This window comes from Capronia coronata (genome assembly GCF_000585585.1).
Source record: "Capronia coronata CBS 617.96 chromosome Unknown acBCG-supercont1.2, whole genome shotgun sequence".
NCBI classification, from domain to species: Eukaryota; Fungi; Ascomycota; class Eurotiomycetes; order Chaetothyriales; family Herpotrichiellaceae; genus Capronia; species Capronia coronata.
In genome coordinates this window covers 2,004,699-2,026,312 of record NW_006912894.1, presented here as the reverse complement: position 1 = coordinate 2,026,312, position 21,614 = coordinate 2,004,699, and the positions used below count along the sequence as shown (strand labels likewise).

The window sequence follows — 21,614 nt, the reverse complement described above, 5'->3', positions numbered from 1 at the left end:
CTAAGTAGTGTGATGTTCCTCTACAACTTGTTCGGATCGTTAGAAGGAAATGAATGTTGGCGTCACAGCGACTGTGATCAATCAGGAAAGTTTCTGGCGTGCGCGGGGCAATTTCGCAATCACTGTAATTAATTAATTAATTGTGTCGCAACTTTGAAGACTCACTCATGACACCACAACATTCTTCCAGCTGCTGTGAGACTCCCTCTCCTGACCATTCGTGAGACCGTGAGACCGAAAGAAATCACCAACAGTGGCTTGCTTCTTTCAAGTCAAAACAGCTGTGGAAATACGCCGACACCAACACAAACACCGACACCGACACTGAACAGCTTCAACGACACACCCTGGCTGGCCGAGTATCCATGCCATAGCCGACCTCTCTTCTATTGCTACAATCAATCAACTTGAGCGGCAGCGCAGCAGAAACAGTCGGTCCACCATGGCGGACGACGACCGGCTCCCTACGCTGTTATCCTCCCTCCCGCCCTCCTCTCACTACTTCTCGCTCGAATTCTTCCCGCCCAAAACGTCGTCCGGGTTCTCGAACCTCCAGTCCCGTCTGGCTCGGATGGCCGCGGCCCTCCGCCCGCTGTTTGTGACCGTCACATGGGGTGCCGGTGGATCGACAGCGACAAAGTCTTTGGAACTGGCCGAAGTATGTCAGAGACAGCTAGGCCTGACGACCGTCCTGCATTTGACATGTACGAACATGAAGAGAAGCATGGTGGACGAGGCCCTGGAGAGCGCCAAGGAGGTTGGGATCCGAAACATCCTGGCTTTAAGAGGCGATCCGCCCAGAGAAGAATACAGAGACACCAATGAAGGAGGAAGCGGAGGCTCGGGAACGGACAGCAACGAGGACTTTGTCTGGGCCGTCGACCTGGTACGGTATATCCGGCGCAACTATGGCGACTACTTCTCCATCGGCGTCGCAGGGTACCCAGAAGGCCATGCGGATGAGAGCAATCCGGAGGCAGGGAAGCAGAGTGTCGAGCACGATTTGCCGTATCTGGCAGAAAAGGTAGCCGCCGGCGCAGACTTCATCATGACCCAACTCACCTACGACATCAACGCCTACCAAGCGTACGAGAAGAGACTGAGGGAATATGTGGACGACGACGGGAACAAATTGTTCGCAAACATCCCCATCATCCCGGGTCTGATGCCTATTCAGAGCTACCAGATCATCAAACGAATCACGAAACTGAGCCACGCAAAGATTCCGGAAGATATCTCCCGCCGCATCGAAGCTGTCAAGGCCGATGACGAAGCCGTGAAGAGAGTCGGAGTCGACATTCTGAGTGAGCTGATCGACCAGATGAAGACGCTCCCACAGCCCGAAGGCATGCCGCGGGGTTTCCATTTCTACACCCTCAATCTGGAAAAGTCGGTGGCTTTCATCCTCGAACGGACGGGGCTGATCCCACCCATCTCCGAACCTGACACGGGCGCCGCCGCGTCAAGCGATGCCTCCGACTCGGACGCCATCGCGAACGACGACGTGAAGACAAAGACACCAACACCAACAGCGACATCAGCTCTGTCCAACGGAACAACAGCACAGAATGGCATCTCTCCCCTCAAGGCTGGCATCACCAAGCGAAGAACCAGTTCCGTCAATGCACAGCCCCATAACAGAGTCATTCTCGAGCACGCCCGGCAGGAACACCAACAACAACAGCTACAAAAAGAGGCCGAGAAGGCAGAAACAACCACACCAGTGGTGAACCAACATCTCGCACCGAACCGGGGCACGGGAATCCCCGCGTCGGATCCGACGAGGAAACACAACCTCATGATCTCCGAAGGCCAAGGCTCTCTAGGACGGGAAGCGACATGGGACGACTTCCCCAACGGCCGCTGGGGACCTTCGCATTCACCCGCGTTCGGCGAGATCGACGGCTACGGCCCCACGCTGAAAGTCGGCCCCATCACGGCCCGCCGGCTCTGGAACCATCCGAAGTCGCGCGACGACGTGACCGCCCTGTTCCGCCGGCACGTCGTGGGCGAGCTCGAGGCCGTGCCCTGGAGCGACGAGATCGACGTGGACAGCGGCGGCCCGGCGGCCCTCCGCGCCGAAACCGAAGTCATTCGACAGGACCTGCTCGCTTTGATCGAGAACAAGGGCTACTGGACACTCGCGAGCCAGCCGGCCGTCGACGGCGTCAGGAGTGAAGACGAGACTTTTGGCTGGGGTCCGCCGGGCGAAGGGTTCGTGTTCCAGAAGGCGTTTGTCGAGTTCTTCTGTCCGCGGTGCGAATGGGAGGAAAAGCTTCGACCCCGACTGATCAAGTACGGGCCTCAGCAAGTCGGGTGGTTGAAAACGGATGCTCATGGAGAGTTTGAGTCGAGTGAATTGTTGGAGATGGCTGAGGACGGTCGAAGGGAGGAGGAAGAAAGACAAGAGGCTTCGTCGCCTTCCAAGACCGAAGATGGACCAACACAACAACAAGCTCCTACGTCGGAAACAACATCGAAGGGAACTACGACGACATCCACATCAACAATACCAACCAGCGGCGTCAATGCCGTCACCTGGGGCGTCTTCCGCGGCAAAGAGATCGTGACGCCCACCATCATCGAGGCCGAGAGTTTCCGCGCATGGGGCGAAGAGGCATACAGTATCTGGAGCGAGTGGCGCCGCTGTTTCCCCCGCGGTAGCCAGGAGGAACAGTTTTTAGAGCAGATGCGTAGGGAGTCCGTGCTGGTCAATGTCGTCGGACACACGTACATTGGGGGTCATGCGGGTCAGGGGGGAGAATTGTGGAAGATTCTGCTTTCTGATGAATGAGAATAAGAATGAGATTCAAACACAAATTCAAGTTCAAGTTCAAGTTCAAATTCAGATTCAGATTCAATGAGAGAAGAATAGAACCCCAGCGGGTATGAAAGTTGATATTGGGACATCATCTGCATGTTGGTGTAGTATAGTCACGTAAAAGGAGACAGACAGGTCTCCTCTGTTGCGGAAAAGGACCTTGTATATATACCTTAGGTATGCATGTATCAGTATTGTCCCGTACTACACAAATGTCATCGTCGTCTGGTAAGGCTCTTCATGGCGTTTCGGATGCTTGGGGGAAGATGAAAGTACCTAGGTACCGACCTACCAAGCCACCCTTCAAAATTTCAGTAGACAGTACCATAGGTACACCAACGTGCAGGAGAACGCCTATTATATTGACCTTACGGACGACTCACCCTACCTCATAGGCAGCTATATCATTTTTGCGGTGCCACCTAAGCATAGAAGCTGTTGTAAATATGCGGATAGGCGCATGGTAGGAGGAGGAAGCAATTTTGAACTCATACAACTTTTATTTTTGGGAGGCTTTCTGGTCTCATGCGGAATACATACTCGTTGTCACTTATCCATCCATGACCACCACCAGCCCGGAGACGAGCATTTGATCGCTCAAAAAGGAGGAGGAAGAAAGCCTGATCGTAATCTGACAGCCAAACAGGAATCTTTGCACACACTTCCAGTCCGCAGCCTCGTCACGCTGCATCAGTCCTCTTCATCTGGACTTGTCTCGTCTGACTCCACCTCGTTCGTGGGCTCCTCGTCCGAACCCTCATTATCATCTGAAGTCTCATGTGCTCGACATGTCTCAGCTGATTCCACTTCGTTCGTGGGCTCTTCCTCTCCACTCTGCTCATCTGACTGCTTCCCATCTGACCTCGCAACATCCATACCCGGTCCACTCGAGCTCCCTTCTTCTGAACTCTCCCCGTCCGAGCTCTCCTGATCTGCGCTCTCTTCATCAACCTCCCGACCCTCTCCGAGAGTCATCTCGCCTAACTCTTGAGCCAGAAAGTCATTTGGGTCCTCGAAGTCCTCCAACCGCAGTATCCGTCCTCCCAACATGCGTCCCATATGAGTATGGCCCCATTCAATCCCAAGTCTTCTCATGCCGATGAAAGCTTTGAGCATCCCCACCGGGCTTGTAGAGAACTTACACTCGGTCCAGCCATTCGCTGCACGACACGCAGGAGAAACAAAGTTGTCGCTGGCCACCTCTCTCTGGTTCGGAAGCGGTCTTTCCCCGTCCCAGAGACCGATGAGAGCACAGAGACGCTTGTAGTCTTCAAATGTGGTGAAGTACAGCTGACCTGCAAATAGATTGAGCAACGAGATCGCGTCGGGAGCGACGTTGACCGGCTCCATACTCGCTGGGACGCGGTAGATGTTCATCCCGTCAAAAGGTAACATGTTCCTCCCAGTTCGCGGTTGATAGAGGATGAGGGTGGCACGTTTATGCATGCGGATGGCCGGGAGAAAACCTTGGGCTTCGTGCGGGCTGATAATGATGGGCTGCCTAATACAGCTGACCAACAACACCCACTGGACTGGTCGGAGGAAATCATCCTGTGGAGAAGCGGCAACGGTCACAATGGTCCGCAAGAAGTCCTGCGTCACGAACACCTCCATGGGCCACTCCCGGCGCTTGTACTGGGACGCCAGTCTGGTATTCAAGAAGACCTCAAATGCTGAACGAAAGTCGCCCGCTTTCTCAGGCACTTGGCCTTTGCTGATAAAATTCCAAAGAGCTTGAGACACAGCTGGCCTGGCTGGCCTGGCTGATTTAGGGCGTTGGACTTCTCGTACTTCTTCGACTTCGTGCAGAATTTCCCGTTCTTGCTCCTCGGATATCCCGGAGTCCTTGATGTCTTTGATTTCAGTGTTGTCCCATTCCTCCAAAAGCTGGCTCATGATGGGATCCTTCTTTTCGCCCTCCGACGGCTGGAAAGAAAGCTCTTTCTTGTTCTGTCGATTTACAGTGTACATCTCTGACACATGACGACGCTCCTTTTCTCGGATTTTGTCGAGATACTGGTCGCTGTTCATGACCTTGCCATTGGTGTTGACGTGCTCCTGGAAAGCCAGTCGGCGCCGGCTATGTGAGATGCCTTTCGCCGCCCAAAGCGGTCGTTGGCTTCTAAGTGTGCGGCAGGATTGCGAGATGCACCAACGGATGACGTGGGAACTGTCGATGTTGGCGGGATCCTGAAGCAAAGCGCGGATGCTATTGTCCACCTCTGGTGGCGCGAAGAATGTCACTGATTGTGACACCGCCAACTTCCTCATTCGCATGCAGGCTTGTACTAAACTATCCTTCAAAAGCCCCGGGCCGAGCAAAACTGCAGCTTTGAAGTGATCGGGAAGTTGAAAATCTGTCCCTCGTGTGTGGAACTCGTCGAGGTAAATCATGCATTGTCCGATCTCATCTTTGAATATCGACGAAGCAAATAGTTCAGTGCTCCCATCCCGATTAAGCACCATCTTCTCGTCATTTTCACTGAAGAAGATAGCAGCCATCTTCTCGGAGCACAATCGTAGCCACTTTTCAGCAATCTCTCGGTTGTCCTCAAGAAACTGGGCGCCGACATCAATGATGACGGCTGGGCTCTGGGGCTTGTGTTCCACGATGATTTCGAGCAATTCATCGGTGGACAGTCTTTGACCTGACGCGGATGCTGCGCAAATGTACTTGCGATTATCGTATCTCAACAATGTCGCCAGGGTCGACGCCGCTCCGTGACGCAGGTCTTCAATATCTTTCTGAAAACATGTCAATGGAATCCGGCTGTCGCAAGTCCCGCTGAAACCGGAAGTGACTTTCCCGCCGTCATTCGCACAAAGGTCCCATGCGCTGCTCGAAAGCTTGTGGAGGAACTCTTTGGCCTCCTTGGGATACACCACCTGTCTGAGAAAGAAGTCTATCACAGCTTTGTTGTAGCGGAGATTAGTGTAAAGCTCGGAGATGCAGTATGCGTCGTCCAGATTGAGAGAGCTTGCGCTTCGGTACTTCTTTGGCAGTGTACTGTCTGCCACCCATTTGGAGTAATCGTCACCCGGGTCCGGTGACTTCAACAGTAGCAGGATACACCGCTCCAAGTCCTCCCGCTGGATGCCAGTGTAATAGAAAGAAAGCGCGGTGAGAAGAATCAATGTTTCCGGCTGTGCGAACTCTGCACTTGGGGACGGGACTGATTTGGCGCGGTATGGGACTGCAGCATAACAGCGACCTCGGTCCAGACCATAGTTCACAAGCCAGCGTTTGCGGAGAGCATGGGCCAAGATCTGTTGAGATATCAGACCCCGGAGAACATAGAGCAAGTCGAACTGCGCCGAGCCTTGGAAGTGTTTGGATACCAAGCCGAACTGAGCAGAGTCAACTTCCTGGTCATGCACGAAATGGTAAAGGGCTTTCAAGGTCTTCGCATTGCAATGACCTAGAGGAAGCCCTGGCAGCTTTCCTTCGACCACTTCCCTGGCCAGCTCTCTAGTGACCAGGCGAGCGCCCTCTTCATTGAGGATTCGAATGTGAGGAAAAGAAGCGGGAGCGCGCATTTCAAGTTCGATCCCAGCCGGGCATGCCTTTTGAAGGCGGACAGCATCTCGTTGTACAAGAGCAAGCAGCTCTAGTGCAACGATCCATCGATCAGGCGCCCCTGATAGAACATTGGCCTCTCCGTTGGTGTACACGAGCTCGTATGCCGGCTTCAAAAGTTCGTCACTCTCGTCCAAGATATCCCTAGTGTTGCAATCTAGCCACTTTTGCAGGCGGATGAGTTCGATCGAGAGATTCTTGTCCGTACCGAGTTTGTCGCTTCCAACGAGGCGGAAGGAATTCAGGTGCTCTGGTAGAGTCAGTAGCACCCCACAGCTCTGGAGACAATCCTCAAAGATGCCCTTCAGCAGTTCAGGTGTTTCGAGATTCAAGGATGTTTGCCTCGAGAACGGAAGATGATAAACGGTCCTACCGACCAGTCCTGCAAGACTCGAGGATAGAAGTCGGAGCATCTCGTTTGCAAGTGGTTTCAGTACAATGACGCGCACAAGTTGAGAGCCACTCGCCAAAGCCGTGACAATCATGGGTAAGATCACACTTGTCTTCCCTTCGCCCATACCGAGCAAAACAAGGCCGTTCTCCGGCTTGATCAGTTCCTGCGCAACCCGCACCTGCACAGGTCGTATCAGGATGTTGTTCTGAATCTCAAGCAGCAGCCAGTCTGGCCACTGCTCTGGCTCCCAGGCCGCGTGCGCAGGGTTTGCAAGTTCGCACTGGAGGGCAAAATTGTCCTTTGCGGCCATGTATTTCTGCAGGCGTTCCACTCGTTGCAGGGCCGTCACCTCTCGCGCCAGTAGTATGATTATCTTGATCCAATCTCCGGGTACTCTTTCTCTGTGTTGCGCGGTGAGCAGCTGTAGTAGTGTCAATTCAGAGACGTGGGGCCAAATCCCTGCGTCTACCAGAGCTTGGTGAGACTCGCATGGCTGAAGAAGTCGGCGACTCCGACAGAGAATCTGGCTGATACGATCTTTCACGTCTTTGGCCTTTTCACTCAGAGTGGACTGGATCACAATTCTCAATCTGCTCTGCTCTTCTGCCGTCTTCTTCTTCCACGCGATGATGCTTTCGTTTAAGGACTTGGCGTACTCCTGGATGATAGTACTCGAGTCCGTAGTCAAGTCTTCAACCATGTCCTCCAGTTCCTCCCATGTGCAACGAAGCTCATTTGCTGCCAGGTGCTGGTGATGTTCGCGATGACATATGGACCGGGCAAGATCTTGATCCAAACAACTGGGTCTGCTCTGACGGAGAACTTCCTCGGCGGTGGGGACCGAGCACATGATATCCAAGAGGGAGAATTGAGTTTGAGGCCCAGGAACCACATGATGCCCAGGAACAGGAAGAATATTGCTCTGGACTGTTGGTCCTGACCAAGAATGATGCATCGTCTCCAGTTCTTGGTCAAACGCGTCGAGTTGAGACAAGAAAACATGGTTCTTGTACCAAGCTGCCAGCCTACCGTTCAGTAACTGTTTCAGTTCGGCAAAATTGTAATGGTCAATCGACCTCTTCCCGGGAAGCCGCACCGAGTCGCCCGGCCAGGCTGCTTCTACTGTTATGATGATCCGCTGGCGCTGATCGCTTAGCTCGCGCTCGTATTGCTCTCGTTCTGCATCATCGTCCTCGTCATCACTGTCACTGTCACTGGTGTCCGACGATGCTGCAGGTGTGAAGCCCTTTTCACATTGTGCAATAAGAGTCAGAATCTCCCCGCGGTTAACTGTGTATCCCTGACGTAGGTTATAGGTGTTGTGTTCAGGGGCGGGCAGCTGCATCAACGGTGGTGAGATCGCAAATGCAAGGGCAGTCCTCAGCTCACGCGCAAGACGGGGATTGCCGAAAACGATCAGTGAGAGAAGAAAAGCCAGGTGTTCACGAGAGGTCGAATGCCCTTTGCAATAAATCAACAACTTGGCAAATTGTTGTTGTAGATCCTGGCTCAAGACCTTCGAAAAGGAAAACGCAGAATACTCCTCACCAAAGCCGTTGATCTGTTCCCATCCCAAGACCATGGCTCTCAGGTCTGCGCGCACACTGAATGCAGACAGCCAGGCTCCGGCTAGGCCCGCCATTGAGGCAGCCGCGGCCTGGTTTGCACTTTCATCGCGGTCGCGAGAAAAGTAGCATTTGTCCTCGGGATCGGTTTGTCCCGTCGATACAGACTCGCAAGGATACAGCTTGCGGGTCCGATGGTAGGATCTGTCAAGCAATGGCAGATCTCCAGAGTATGACAACCGCTGCACATCTTGCGACTCAAACAAGAAGGTGGCCTTGGAATTGTGTGAGATAATATCGACCACAGTGCCATAGAAGATGTCACGTTGAGAAAGGTATGGTAGAGAATCATGAAATGCATCAGAGTGCATCGTTCTCATTCCGACCGGGTAAAACTTACGCCTAGGTGAGAGTTGCGCGATCAGGTGCAATAGCGTCTGCGACCGAGCAGAGAAAGGCACAGAGGTCCGAGTAATCGGATCGGAGAGACTGAGGAGACTTTCCTCGCTTCCAGTGCGTCTAGTAAGCTCGTCGTTCTCGGGAAAACTGGTGATGGCGTGAAGATACGACTTGAACAGATGACCTTCCAAATCATCTGCGATCAGCCGGCCTAGCTTATCATCGACGCGATAATGAGAGAATGACAGAGTTTCAGCATCTGCCAGATGGACTCCAGCACTAACGTGAGGTCGCGCAATAGATAGAACAACGTCACCGTTTGGGATCAGGACACTTCGGACAACCGAAGAAACATTATTGACTGCCCGAAGGACCAAGCGAGTCTTCAAGCCATACAACGTTCCAATGACTTGGGAGGTATCCAGGACTGCAGAGAGTTCCTGACATTGGATCTCACCTTTCAGGGTGACGAAGAAGTTCAGGTGATATCGGGGAAGCTTGATTCTAGTCGTTGTCTGATCATGCCTCGATATGACAATGTGATCTCGGCGTTCAAAAGGACGAAAGATGTCACATATTGTGCTCCCCACCGCACTGGCATGATCAATCAGAAACGCGTGATCGGTCCGCATAGAAGCCGTCGTTCCAGAGTGAATGGCGGGATATAGTACCCAGTCGTCGACATGAGATTCCCAGGGTCGGGTGATTGGACGAAAGAGGACTCGACCATCATCCAGAGACATCCAGGGTATGCTGCTCTTGACGATAGACTCCGGAATATCTCCTCTGAAAGTATCGCGAAGAATTGCCTCGAAGAAATGACCATCAATACTTGATCGCAGGAGAAGAGTTTTACCACGCATTCCAAAGTAGATGCGGTGTCCCTCAAACATGGGTTTGGACAGATACTCCATGTCAGCGACGTCCGAGGCAGAGACATCAAGATCGAGTTCGCCAAAAATAGAGCGATAGAGTGGGTGCGAGGTATATGTTGTCGGTAGGTGGGACAGCGGTCGCCCGGAGACCAGAAGCTTCCCAGTGAGAACATTGAAATGAACAAGTCTTGATGACACCTTACTCTGTAGCCACGAGGTGTCATTCTGGTGAACGATGGTCCATGCCGTTGTGAAAGTCGCAGAGTGCCAGATTCGCTTGATACCGTCGGAAATCGCAGTGTTGCGGAGTTTGAGTTGGTCGAGGAGAGGCTTCTCGCATCGCCGCGCAAGATAATCGTCGTTCAAGAGATCTGATTTCTGTTTGGGATCATCAGCCACAGCGCCCTGTTGGCGATGATCGTGCAAATGGATGGCTGCTTCAATGTAGTCAGCAATGGCGCCATCATCTGAAAAGAGTGACGTGAGTAGATGCTCATCGACATTGAAGGTCTGTCGTGTCAAGAGGCAGGCATTGACGATCTGACGAGATAGATCCTTCAGGCTGAGGCCTCCTGTGGACTCTGATTTCTGGTGCATATGGAGCTCCGTCAACTGACTGATCCATACAATGCCGGCCTTGCGAATCCGCTGCACGAGATCTTTCCATCGAGACACGTCAATGCGCTCTGGTACCAATGACAACACTTTGAAAGTGATCGCAAGCACTACACTTGCAGCAGTGACTTCTTTCCAGTTAGCTTCTATTCCCGCAAAGCTGGACTCGAGTGCATTCAGGAGAGCGTGACAGAAGGATCCCACTGCAAGGTCTTGCTGGGATTCGCGTAGATATTCTGGTGCAGATACGCCGGCGGTCCCCACCTGTGACATGGCATGCGTAAGTAGAATTGACGTAGAAGTCGAGTTGAGGTCAATCTCCGCCGAGGTCAACATTGTGAGGATAGTCATCCACTGTAGTCGTTCTCCAGAACGCAGAGACCCGAAAAGGACATGTTCATGGGGCCCCATCTCACGAGGACAATTGCAATGTTGCGCGATGATCGAGTTCTGTGTATGTGTGTTCATGTTCACATAGGGACTCAGGTGCCCTTTCAGGGGCTTTGGGAGCTGTGCGTTGCAGTATCGGGTCAGCGAGGACTGGCTCTCCTGTTCTTCTGTCCAGATCTTGCTGTCGGTGTCAAACATTCTCGGTCGAAGGCCGTTTTTGACGAGCACGTCATCCATCTCCAAACCCGACTTGAAGTAGTGGGCATTTTGCATCGATTTGACTGATGATGCGAGCGTCACACGGATGTTCTGAGCTCGGGCGGACGCCGCAAGTGGAGGATACGAGCGCAAGATTTGCTTTACATCTGCAGCTGGCACTGATGCCCTACCAATGTCATGGACAAGAAACCACGTTGCGTCACGCCAGACGACAATGGCTTCCGGTGGCTTGAGCTCAAAGATGACTGCTTTGATGTTCGCCTCCTCCTCGGGCAGAGGCCATTCGTGCTTTTCAATTGTGATGGCCTTAGCAGTCCGCTCTTTGGCACATCTCTTGCAGTAGCGGTCATGACGAGGACGCCCGACCCAGTCAGGGCCTCGAGGAACGAAGATACCACACTCCATAGCTTCAACGCTTTCCATAAGCTTTTCAAAGTCTGCTTTCTTCCTTTCCCACTCCTCTAGCTTGGCTTGACGTTTAGAGCGCGCCTGGATTTCAATCTTTGCCCGTAGTCGTTGTAAGGCCGGCGATATGTCGAAATATCGGACAGCAAAGCAATCGGGTGATGGGTCACTGAACAGGGAAGGGTAACCCACGTTGCAGGCCGACAGGCGTGCCGATAGGTGGCATTCGATCTGATGCAAGCGTTCCAGTTCAGATCGCTTGCAGAGGAGAAGAGGAGCAAAAATGATCGGGTCGATGTCCGGAGGATATTGGCGCAGAAGGGGACAGACTGCCGTGGCAGTCTTATCCAGGGCGACCCAGATGTCAAAAAGTGTAAGAAGCATAAGTGAGACACTTTGTGGATGTCCCTTGTACTTCGCTGCTGCACATTTCCGATAGTTGCGCATCAACGAAGACAGCAATTGGCAAGAAGATGACTGCGGATGACTCCGGCGCATCCAGTTTGAAAGGTGACAACGGACCCATTGCTCAAAAGCGACAAGGGCAACGAGCTTGTCTCCCGACTTATCGAACATTGAGGGGTCTGGCAGCTGAGTGTCATCTAGCATGATTCTGACTGAAACGTGAGGCGCGAATGTGGTTTGAGGGTAAGTGAAAGACTGCTGAGAGCGAGCCCAAACATGTCTCACAGCGGACTGACTATTCTTCATGGCCAACTGAGCAGATAAATCCCGGACAGGCACTTTTGGAAGAGTCAAGTTGTCTCTCTCAGTCACTTCTTTCCACTGAAGTTGCATGGATTGGCCGAGGCGTGAAAGAGTAGCCCGGACAGATTCCTGCACAAATGCAAATGTTCCAGAACCGAGCTTTGCGTTTCGTCTCGCCAACTTGACACGAAGCACATGAAGTGTATCAGGTGACATGTTTACTGCTGAGATTGTCGTAGCAAGGCGCGACAGGAAAAACAACATGAAGTTCTTGTAGTGAGATCGCTCTTCGCCGGCAAGATCCGAGTTGTGTAAGGCAATTTGAAGGGCCACACGAGCACTGAGCCAGATTCCTGAGCGTCGCCAAGGTGGTTTGGAAGAATTGGTCCAGCAAACGTCGTCATGAACACGTTTGGAGATAGTCGGGCTTGAAGTGGCTTGCCCATAACTGCTGAGAACCCCAAACAACCATTCGGAAACGGCTCTGGGATGCGCAGACTGGCGGTTTTCTACCACGGTATTTTTGGCTTTTGTAGTGGTTTCCATGGCCAATCTCAGTTCTTCGACCGACAGTTTGTGAATCGCAGTTCCAAGCTCTTGTACAAATGAAGCATTCTGCATGGTCTCGACTGGTACAAATACCGCCCTGGCGGGAAACTGTCTTATGAGTGCATCTTTGGCAGCCAATACCGCGTCAGTCTTAGGCAGGACCTCGAAACACTCAAATATTGTGCCGGTAGACCTGTTTCTGACGACGATCGCAGCGTTTTGAGGCTTGACATAAAACAAGAGGGTGTCTGGGACGAAATTAGTTAGGAAACTCGAGGCATGGTTGTCAGTATGTTCTTCTTACCGTCGCTGTCCATAGTTTGGAGAGTGTTGATGATCGTGGAGCTGCACGGAATGCCAGATTCATAGATATTGGCCCATTTTGGCAGAGACCGCGCCAGTCGTGCCCACACACGCGCCTCATTGCTCCGAGGAGTTTGGGACAGCGAGAACTCGCGAACGGCTCGTGAGAACTCTTGGAGGACAATATCAGAGGCAGCTTCCTCGTGATCAGACTGCGGTAGCTTGGGCGGGAGAAACGCATGCTCAAAGATGAAGCTGACGGCTTCTGGCTTCATTGCGGCCTCAAGGACCACTGACGGCCCAGCAGCAGAGTAGGAACGTGTATGCTCTCAGAGTAAGCTGAGATGATGAGTTTGGGACCAGAGGTAGGTTTGGATGAAGGGGACAGCAGTACTGTTCAGCAGAGTGCTTGTACAAGAGATGTGTGCAATATGATGAACAGTGGGAGAAGGAAAAGAGGGAGAGGAGAGAGATTGGAGGAAGCGCGAAAGAAATATCTTGGAAGATCTCAGGTTGTTGTTTGAGAAGAGCTTGGCGAAGTAACAAGGAGGCAGTTGTTGAAGCGCAGTGAAGTGAAGTCAATGTGAGCAACTTGAAAGAGATACTGAAGGACTCCCCAGTGCGCAGGCTGTTGTTACCGGGGCCAGGCAGAAATCGCAGCCTTGTCGGTCATATTGGTGACTTTCATCCTCTACTCACCAATGTCCCACTCATTCCGCATGATTTTTCTGGCCAGACAGTATCATGGCTGCAGTATTCACAAGTTTTGTCAAAGAACCTCTTCTAGCATTGTACAATGACTTCATGGTGGTTGTAGCCCAGAGACCACAAACAAGGCACTTGGAATGTCTGGGAGTGACATCTGCGAGGCCCTCCATGATCAACAGCCAGTGCTTATCAGCTTCGCAAAGAATTCTGGCGCCCATTCACCATCTATCGACTCTTCATTTCCATGCACTAGATGAAATATGGAACAGGCTGAAGGAGTGAGTGACCAACACCAATAAGCAGAAAGCGCCTTCCCACCGAACGCCAGACCGGCCTGACAAGGACGGAGACTCAGAGAAGGAAGGTATACTTAGTATGCACTAAGATGAGGTTCGACATGCCGCAGCCGGTAGACTCGATCAGCCTTGATGTGACAGGAGGAGCTATAAATCCGGAGTACCTTGTAGTGCAGAAGACAGGTACCCGGACGTGGACGTGCTAAGCCAGAGTAATATGGCAACCACTTGAAACGGCGCGTCATGACCTGGGCTACCGACCTGAATGTACTATTGGGAACGTAAGGTAGAGTTTGATGTGTTGCCATTATTCGGCCCACGATAGAAGCAGTTACTGATGATGCTGCGACGTTGAAGTTCGCAGTGGGCGAGCTTGCCACAACTTGGCCTAGACACCCAACGTACCACGATGCGATTGGACGCAGTTGGGCTGTGGCTGTGTAGCGCAAGGCTGCCAAATGATTGGCTGGTACTGGTGGCTGAGCAGATCCCCCATCGGCGGCAGGCTACCAATTCCGGTCGAAGGCGCATGTGCGTCACTGTTGCGATGAGCCTCGCTGATGATTTGTATTTCCCATCTCAACCACCTTCTCTGCTTCTCTTCTTGTTTCTCGACTAATTAACCTACTAGTAGTAACGACAAGGATAAACGAAAATCGTTCATCTTCATCTACACTACTTTCTCTCAACATCCCTTCCTTCAACCTAAAAACCACAACCCTGGTGACAGTTTACCATGTCAGCACCTGCAGAACCCCCGCCATCGTACGCCGCGGCCACAGGCTCCTCCACCACATCGGCGCCACCTCATGCATCATCACACCTTGAAGTGCCCAAAGCGAAGAATGGAATTCCAGCGCTTGCGCGACGCTCCATGGAAGACCTCCAGCGACCTCTCCCCGACGGCTGGGTGCGGTCCTACGATCCCAAAGAGAACCACCAATTCTTCGTCAACACCAAGGAAGATCCCCCGAAGTCGTACTGGGAACATCCGCTCGACATCCCCGAAGTCGTGCAGAAGCTGAGCACCGAAGAGCGCGAAAGATTGCAGGAAGAAGAGGACCGGCTGAGAAAACATCTCCCGCATTCTGCAGACCATTCCGAGGACGAAGCCCATACAAGCAACCCGTCTCTTCCGCCACGGCCTGCGACCGGCAAAGCCGCTGACAAAAAATCCTTTGGAGAAAAGCTGAAGGACAAGGTCACCGGCACCACTCACGAAGAGCGTGTCCGTGATCGAGCGCGGAGAGAAGAAGAGGAGCGACGGTACTATGAGGCACATCTCAAACTCCGCCAGGCAATGCAGAAAGCTCAAATGACTGGTCAGCCGCAATTTTTCGCCAAAGACAAAGATGGCAAAGACATCTACATCGAACCTCCTAGCGGACCTGGGTATGGATATGGCGGCTATGGTGCCAGAGGCTATGGAGTTAATCCCTTTGCCCAAGGTCCCTACTACGCCAATCCGAATGTTAGAGTCATTCGCCCGACCTACCCTTATAACCGACCCTATGGCCAATACGGCGGCGGCGGTGTCGGTTTGCCAATTGCAGGAGGCTTGCTAGGCGGCATGCTTCTTGGAGGACTATTGTTCTAGATGTGGCGAATGGCCGAAACCCAAAACTGACCTGAGAGTGTGTGCATCCGACGACTTTATGATACCATGGGCTGGTGTGTATTTTTACAAGAGACTAGTACCAGCGTCTGGCGTTCACTTCAAGGAATGCTTTTAGTTGAGTTGACTCATAATGCACATATCCTTCGACACAATGTCTATTGATTCTCGGTTTTCTAGCCTCCATCATCGATGGCATTAAGAGTAAATATAGTTGGCGAAGCAACAAACCGACAATATATACTAATACTAGCATACGGAGTAGTTGGTAGCGACCCATCTAATTAGGTACCTTTGATGTACAATACAGAACATAGATAAGAGCCTATCAGTCGCTGTAGATTTCTCTTTTTGGAGTACAACTGTCACCGTTCACGGAGTACATCGACCGTATGTGGCCGCTATATCAACATCAAGATCCCCCACGGTCTGCGCCATACCCAAACAACCACACCAGCGCAAATAGAACAACTCTAGAATCTGTCATTCGTTACTATCGTTCCATCTTCTCTGATTCTATACCATCAATTAGATATCTTCCCATTATTTCTAAACAACCAGCGTCTCAGGCGCAACCCCCATCATGGGCGACCATACGGCCTTCTTCTACGGTCAGTACCTACCAGGACCTCAAAGACAGACGTTCCACACTACCAAACCAACCAACATGTATCTCTAACTTCTACTTTCGACCAGGCACCCTCATGGCCCCCGGTGTCCTCCACCGCGTCATCCACGGCACCCACGACCCAGAGCCGTGGCAGAAATCCCTCCTGACCGTCCGCCCCGCCCTGCTGCAGAACTATCGCCGCCACCGCGTCCGCAACGCAGACTACCCGGCGATCCTGCCGCATGAGAGGTCCTCCTGCGTGCGCGGCTCCGTCGTCTCGGGCCTGACTGAAGGCGATCTGTATCGGCTCGACATCTTCGAGGGCGGCCAGTACAGTCGGCAGAAGGTCAAGGTGCAGGTGCTCAAGGACGTGGGGTTGGAGGAGGCTGCTGAGGAAGGGAAGACGGAGGTCGTCGAGGAGGTCGAGGCCGAAACGTACGTGTGGGAGGAAGGGGAGGCGACTTTGGAACCTGAGGAGTGGGATTTCGAGGAGTTCAAAAGAGATAAGATGAAGGCTTGGATGGGGTTGGTGGAGGGGAATCACGACCATAACGTGGGAGTGGACGAGGGCTTTGCTGATGTCGATCGCGCGGTGGCCGAGCAGGAGAAGCGGGATAAGGGTCATGATCCAATGGGTGGGCGGGGACTCAACGGTCATATCACTCAGCAGTTGAAGAATGCGACCATCTAAAACCAATATCGCGTCAATAGAATTGAGAGACTCATCCGGTCACGAAAGAACAGTGTTGGAAACGAGGCAATGGACTTCTGGTCCTGTCTCAGCGGCACGGAGTAAGAAGCTGGAAAGCTTTCCTTGCAAGGAAAAAGGTCTGACATTAGAGAGTTATCTGATCGCCTGCTAACCTCAAGCAGCTGCCACTGCACTCCTGTACACCTTGCAGAAGCCACTTCTCCCTCGGCAATCTCAGCGGTCCCAGGGGAGAATTTCCAGAATTCTTACCCTCTTCAGCGCACCCGCTGCCCCTGGCACAATGGACATTCGTGGACAACGTGGGAGACCTAACGGCGTCCATGGCTTCGGACAGCACTGCCTTGCATCTGCTCAAGCTCCTGCTCCAATTGCTTGATGGCGGCGTGAGTGGACTCCAAATCCTTATTCAATCGATCTCTTTCCGCTATCAACTTCTGTTCCCAGGCTCTGAATCGCTGTTCCTCCACCTTGACTTGTTCCGTGAATCTCTTTCGAAGGGCTTCCTCCTCCTCCTTGAACTTGGGGTTGTCCAGTTTTCTGGGTCTGGCTTCGCCGAATTTGCGGGTTTCCATCTGTTGGGCACGGTAGGCTTCGTAATGGTTTTCCTCGGTAGTGTGAATGAGATCGAGCATGTGAGTCCGGATGAGAATGGAGCGTAGCTTCTTGAAATCGCAGTGTTCCTCGTTCTCAACCTCCGCAACACCCCAGGAATATTGTCTGCCCTTCACGACACGACCGTCCGGAGTCTTGACATCCTTCTCGCTGCCAATGACAGAGAATGGCATGGCGGCCATCAAGGCACGGGCGTGTTGCACTGCTGCTTCGTCGTCGTCCTCGATGGGAGGTTGGTAGATCTTGATACCCTGGGCTTCGATGACCCTACGGATGCGGGCCTTGAAGAGTGCGAGATCGGCCGGAGTCAGTGTATCGGCTTTAGCGACCACTGGAATCAGGTTGACACGAGAGGAGAGACGTTTCATGACCTCGATATCCAATGGCTTCAAGGTGTGGCCCGTAGGACGGATGAAGTAAAGGCAGGCATGGACACGCAGGTCAATCTTGTCTTGTCGTTTAGGCTGCTGCTCTTGCAACATGTACGACTCGTGCTGGTCGTCAAGGAATTCGATGATGGGCATCCAAGAGTCGCGGTTGTTCACATAATCGCCAAAGCCGGGAGTGTCAATAACGGTCAAACGGACTATGACAAGTCAGCCATTGTTCCCTCCTATATGCCGCCAGCCGCACCTTTGAAAAACTTCTCTTCTAGCTCAGCTTTTGTAATCTCGATTTCGACAGTCTTGTCGACCTGTTTGGCATGGCGTCTCTTGTGGTCTTGGTAGTTTTTGATGGTCGTTGAGAAGAGGGTGTTGATGAAGGTGGTCTTTCCCAACCCAGACTCGCCGGCGACCTAGCAGACAAAGTCAGTCATGGTACTTGAGGCCTTGAGCATACTGTCAGTCTTACCATAATGGTAAATGCTGCACCTCTCTTCGCGACAATCTTGTGTCGCTGGTTGGGTAGGTTGGCAATGCCAATTGGCGAGGCGGCCTCTGCTGTAGCAGGCGCCATCTTGACCGCGAGAGATGGAGAACTTGTCAACGAAGAAACAACTCAAACGAGAGCGACTACGCGCAACAAACAGTAGTTGACGCAGAGAAACTGACGGGACTGAAGGATGGAGTGAGTGCGCAGGTCAATGTGCTGGTTAGGGGTCAAAGGTTTAGGTGGTTCGGCACGTCTTGTTCGCTCGTTCGTGGCTTCCCTATTAAAATTCCGGGCCCCTGAAACGCCAGAACATCCCCGGACCAGCCTAGGCCAGATCCATGCTAGCGCCGGAGCAAATCATCTTTTCCCCGACAACTTTTTTTGAAGCCGCATTCAAGTTCGAGTCTGTCGCAGTTTGCAATGTCGTAAGGAAAGCCAGTCTGCGCTGTGACACTATGAGACGATGAAGACAGAATTCAAGGTGTGTCTCCCTCTTTAGCGCCTACGAGATGCTCTCTGACATGTCCTTATAGTTTTCTAATCTCCTGGGCACTGTCTATGGCCGAGGGAATGTTGTCTTCACACCGGATGGCAATTCTCTACTCTCGCCTGTGGGCAACCGAGTCTCTGTCTTCAATCTAACCAAGTATGAGTTCCTTGGGTTCCTTTGAGGTCTAGCTGACATATTGGCTTTCAGGAACACCAGCTATACTCTACCGTTTGCCCACCGAAAGAATATATCACACCTCGACCTGACACCGGATGGAAATCTTCTTCTTACCGTTGACGAAGACGGCCGAGCAATTTTGTCAGTGTTTCCGCGACGGATAGCCATCTATCATTTCACCTTCAAGACACCGGTCACATCGCTGGCTTTCTCGACGAACGGTCGATACTTTGTTGTGGGGCTCGGGCGAAAAATACAGGCGTGGAGGACGCCTTCAACGCCCAGCAGCGATGCCAATGGGGAGCTTGAATTTGCCCCGTTCATCTTGCATCGTGAGTACGCAGGCCACTTTGACGAAGTCAGACATCTAAGCTGGTCCGGCGATTCTCGATTTTTCCTGAGCGCGTCCAAGGATCTGACTGCACGGATATGGAGTCTGGATCCAGAGGAAGGGTTTGAACCGACGGTGTTGTCAGGCCACAGACAACAAGTGAGGGGTGTTTGGTTTTCTGCCGATCAAGAAGCCATCTTTACCGTTAGTGAAGATGGAGCACTCTTTCGTTGGGAATACGTTCCAAACCCAAACTATACCGACGACGATCCGGTTGAGACCGCCGACGAGAGATGGAGAATCGTGCAAAAGGACTTCTTCATGCAAAATGCAAAGTTGAAATGTGCCTCCTACCATGCCCCGACAAGCCTGTTGACTGTTTGTTTCGACAATGGGCTCTTCTCACTTTACGAACTACCATCTTTCTCCAACATCCACAGTCTATCCATGGCATCCTCTCCTATCTCTACGGTCGCAGTCAATAGAACAGGAGAATGGCTAGCATTCGGCTCGTCGAAGACCGGTCAACTACTTGTCTGGGAGCATGCATCCGAGTCAAACATTCTCAAGCAATCGTCGCACCTGGATGCCCTTACGACGCTGACATACTCTCCGGACTCTACGCGCATAATAACGGGAGCCGATGACGGACTCATCAAAATCTGGGATGTGTCGTCCGGCTTCCACATAGCGACCTTCACAGAACACAGTTCCGCGGTGACTGCGTCTGCTTACTCCAAACGAGGGAATGTGCTCTTTACTTCGTCTTTGGATGGCTCCGTGCGAGCGTGGGACATGCTGAGATATCGGAACTTCCGAACCTTCACAGCTCCGACCCGGCTGTCTTTCTCAAGCATGGCGGTTGATCCTTCAGCCGAGGTCGTATGTGCTGGTTCTCACGACTCCTTCGACATCCATCTATGGTCCGTACAAACCGGTGCTCTACTGGATCAACTTTCAGGTCATGAAGGTCCGATATCCACATTGGCCTTCACGCCCGACGGCCGCTACCTCGTATCAGGCTCTTGGGACCATACCATCCGAGTATGGTCTGTATTTGACCGATCTCAGACATCAGAGACACTACAGCTTACTTCTGATCTCTTGAGCATCGCTGTCCGACCAGATTCTGCACAGATTGCCGCATCAACGCTTGATGGACAACTCACCTTTTGGAATCTCAACACATCAATCCAAGACTCTGTTGTTGATGGTCGGCGAGACGTTAGTGGTGGGCGTACCCTTACGTCTCGACGTACTGCCGCTTCGGCTCCTGGAACAAAATCCTTTAACGCTATCACATATTCTGCAGACGGAACCTGCTTATTGGCCGCGGGAAACAGCAAGTATATCTGTTTGTATTCCGTGAGCACTTTGACCCTGATCAAGAAGTTCACTGTCTCGATCAATCTTAGCTTGGATGGCACTCAGGAATTCTTGAACTCCGCCGCGATCATGTCGAACGGCCTGCCGCGGGACATGATTGATACTGAAGGTGAGGCGAGCGATCTTGAAGACCGAATAGACCGCAGTCTTCCCGGAGCAAAGCGAGGCCGTGACGCAACGGCCAGAACCATCCGACCGGAAGTCAGAGTTACCAGCGTTGAATTCGCGCCCACCGGACGAAGCTTCTGTGCAGCCAGTACCGAAGGGCTGCTTATCTACAGTCTCGACAATGCTGGGGTGGATGATTTCGATCCTTTCGATCTCGATCTGGATGTTACGCCTCAAAACATACGAGCCATACTCAAGCAAAAAGAGCCGGAATATCTCAAGGCTTTAGTAATGGCATTTCGCCTGAACGACAAAGGCCTGACACGGAAGGTTTATGAGTCTATTCCTTACGCCTCTGTGCCTCTGCTTGTTCGCGAATTGCCGAAGGTATACCTGGGAAGACTGCTCATGCTCCTTGGACAGCAGATGGAGAATAGCCCGCACCTGGAGTTCGCTCTTCGGTGGTTGGGTGAGATGCTGAGCGTTCATGGTCGCTATATCAAAGAGAGATCTGGCGAGTATGCTAGCGAGCTACGTGCAGTTCTTCGAGGTGTGGATGGCATTGGAAGAACAGTGCGTTCACTCAGTGAGCGGAATGCCTTGGAGATTGAATTCCTTTGTCAGAACCCCCCGGGCAAGGCTAGCCCGCTAGCTATTCTATCGGGAGAAAATCAGGCTTTGACCAACGGCCAAGCCATGGACGCTGTGGATGACCAAGGAGACTGGATAGGGCTAGGTTGACAAAGCTGCCATGCTATTCCACAGCTATCTAGGACATTCAGTCACCACATAAGAACATTCACCTCTGACTTCACTCTTGCCTTGTTTGACTTGGCGAGCATAGGACAACACTGAGACACCACTCGAGGATATATC

The 21,614-nt window shown here is 52.3% G+C and overlaps 6 protein-coding genes across 6 annotated transcripts; 4 read left to right on the top strand and 2 right to left on the bottom strand.

Annotated features, from left to right (window-relative positions):
* Positions 1-442: 442 nt before the first annotated feature.
* On the top strand, positions 443-2,794 carry A1O1_02395 (methylenetetrahydrofolate reductase (NADPH); the record flags this gene model as incomplete). Its single annotated transcript, XM_007723306.1, has 1 exon — positions 443-2,794. The coding sequence occupies one exon, from the start codon at positions 443-445 to the stop codon at positions 2,792-2,794; it is 2,352 nt and encodes a 783-aa protein (XP_007721496.1).
* A 717-nt stretch (positions 2,795-3,511) lies between these two features.
* Positions 3,512-13,095, bottom strand: A1O1_02394 (uncharacterized protein; the record flags this gene model as incomplete). The annotated part of the gene is made up of 2 exons (XM_007723305.1): positions 3,512-12,765; positions 12,822-13,095. 2 exons carry the CDS (start codon positions 13,093-13,095, stop codon positions 3,512-3,514), a joined length of 9,528 nt encoding a protein of 3,175 aa, XP_007721495.1.
* A 1,465-nt stretch (positions 13,096-14,560) lies between these two features.
* Positions 14,561-15,421, top strand: A1O1_02393 (uncharacterized protein; the record flags this gene model as incomplete). Its single annotated transcript, XM_007723304.1, has 1 exon — positions 14,561-15,421. The coding sequence occupies one exon, from the start codon at positions 14,561-14,563 to the stop codon at positions 15,419-15,421; it is 861 nt and encodes a 286-aa protein (XP_007721494.1).
* A 722-nt stretch (positions 15,422-16,143) lies between these two features.
* Positions 16,144-16,740, top strand: A1O1_02392 (uncharacterized protein; the record flags this gene model as incomplete). Its single annotated transcript, XM_007723303.1, has 1 exon — positions 16,144-16,740. One exon carries the CDS (start codon positions 16,144-16,146, stop codon positions 16,738-16,740), a length of 597 nt encoding a protein of 198 aa, XP_007721493.1.
* A 329-nt stretch (positions 16,741-17,069) lies between these two features.
* A1O1_02391 (uncharacterized protein) lies at positions 17,070-18,330 on the bottom strand (the record flags this gene model as incomplete). The annotated part of the gene is made up of 3 exons (XM_007723302.1): positions 17,070-17,959; positions 18,007-18,169; positions 18,226-18,330. 3 exons carry the CDS (start codon positions 18,328-18,330, stop codon positions 17,070-17,072), a joined length of 1,158 nt encoding a protein of 385 aa, XP_007721492.1.
* A 379-nt stretch (positions 18,331-18,709) lies between these two features.
* Positions 18,710-21,479, top strand: A1O1_02390 (uncharacterized protein; the record flags this gene model as incomplete). Its single annotated transcript, XM_007723301.1, has 3 exons — positions 18,710-18,727; positions 18,780-18,892; positions 18,944-21,479. The coding sequence occupies 3 exons, from the start codon at positions 18,710-18,712 to the stop codon at positions 21,477-21,479; spliced, it is 2,667 nt and encodes an 888-aa protein (XP_007721491.1).
* Between the last annotated feature and the right edge of the window lie 135 nt (positions 21,480-21,614).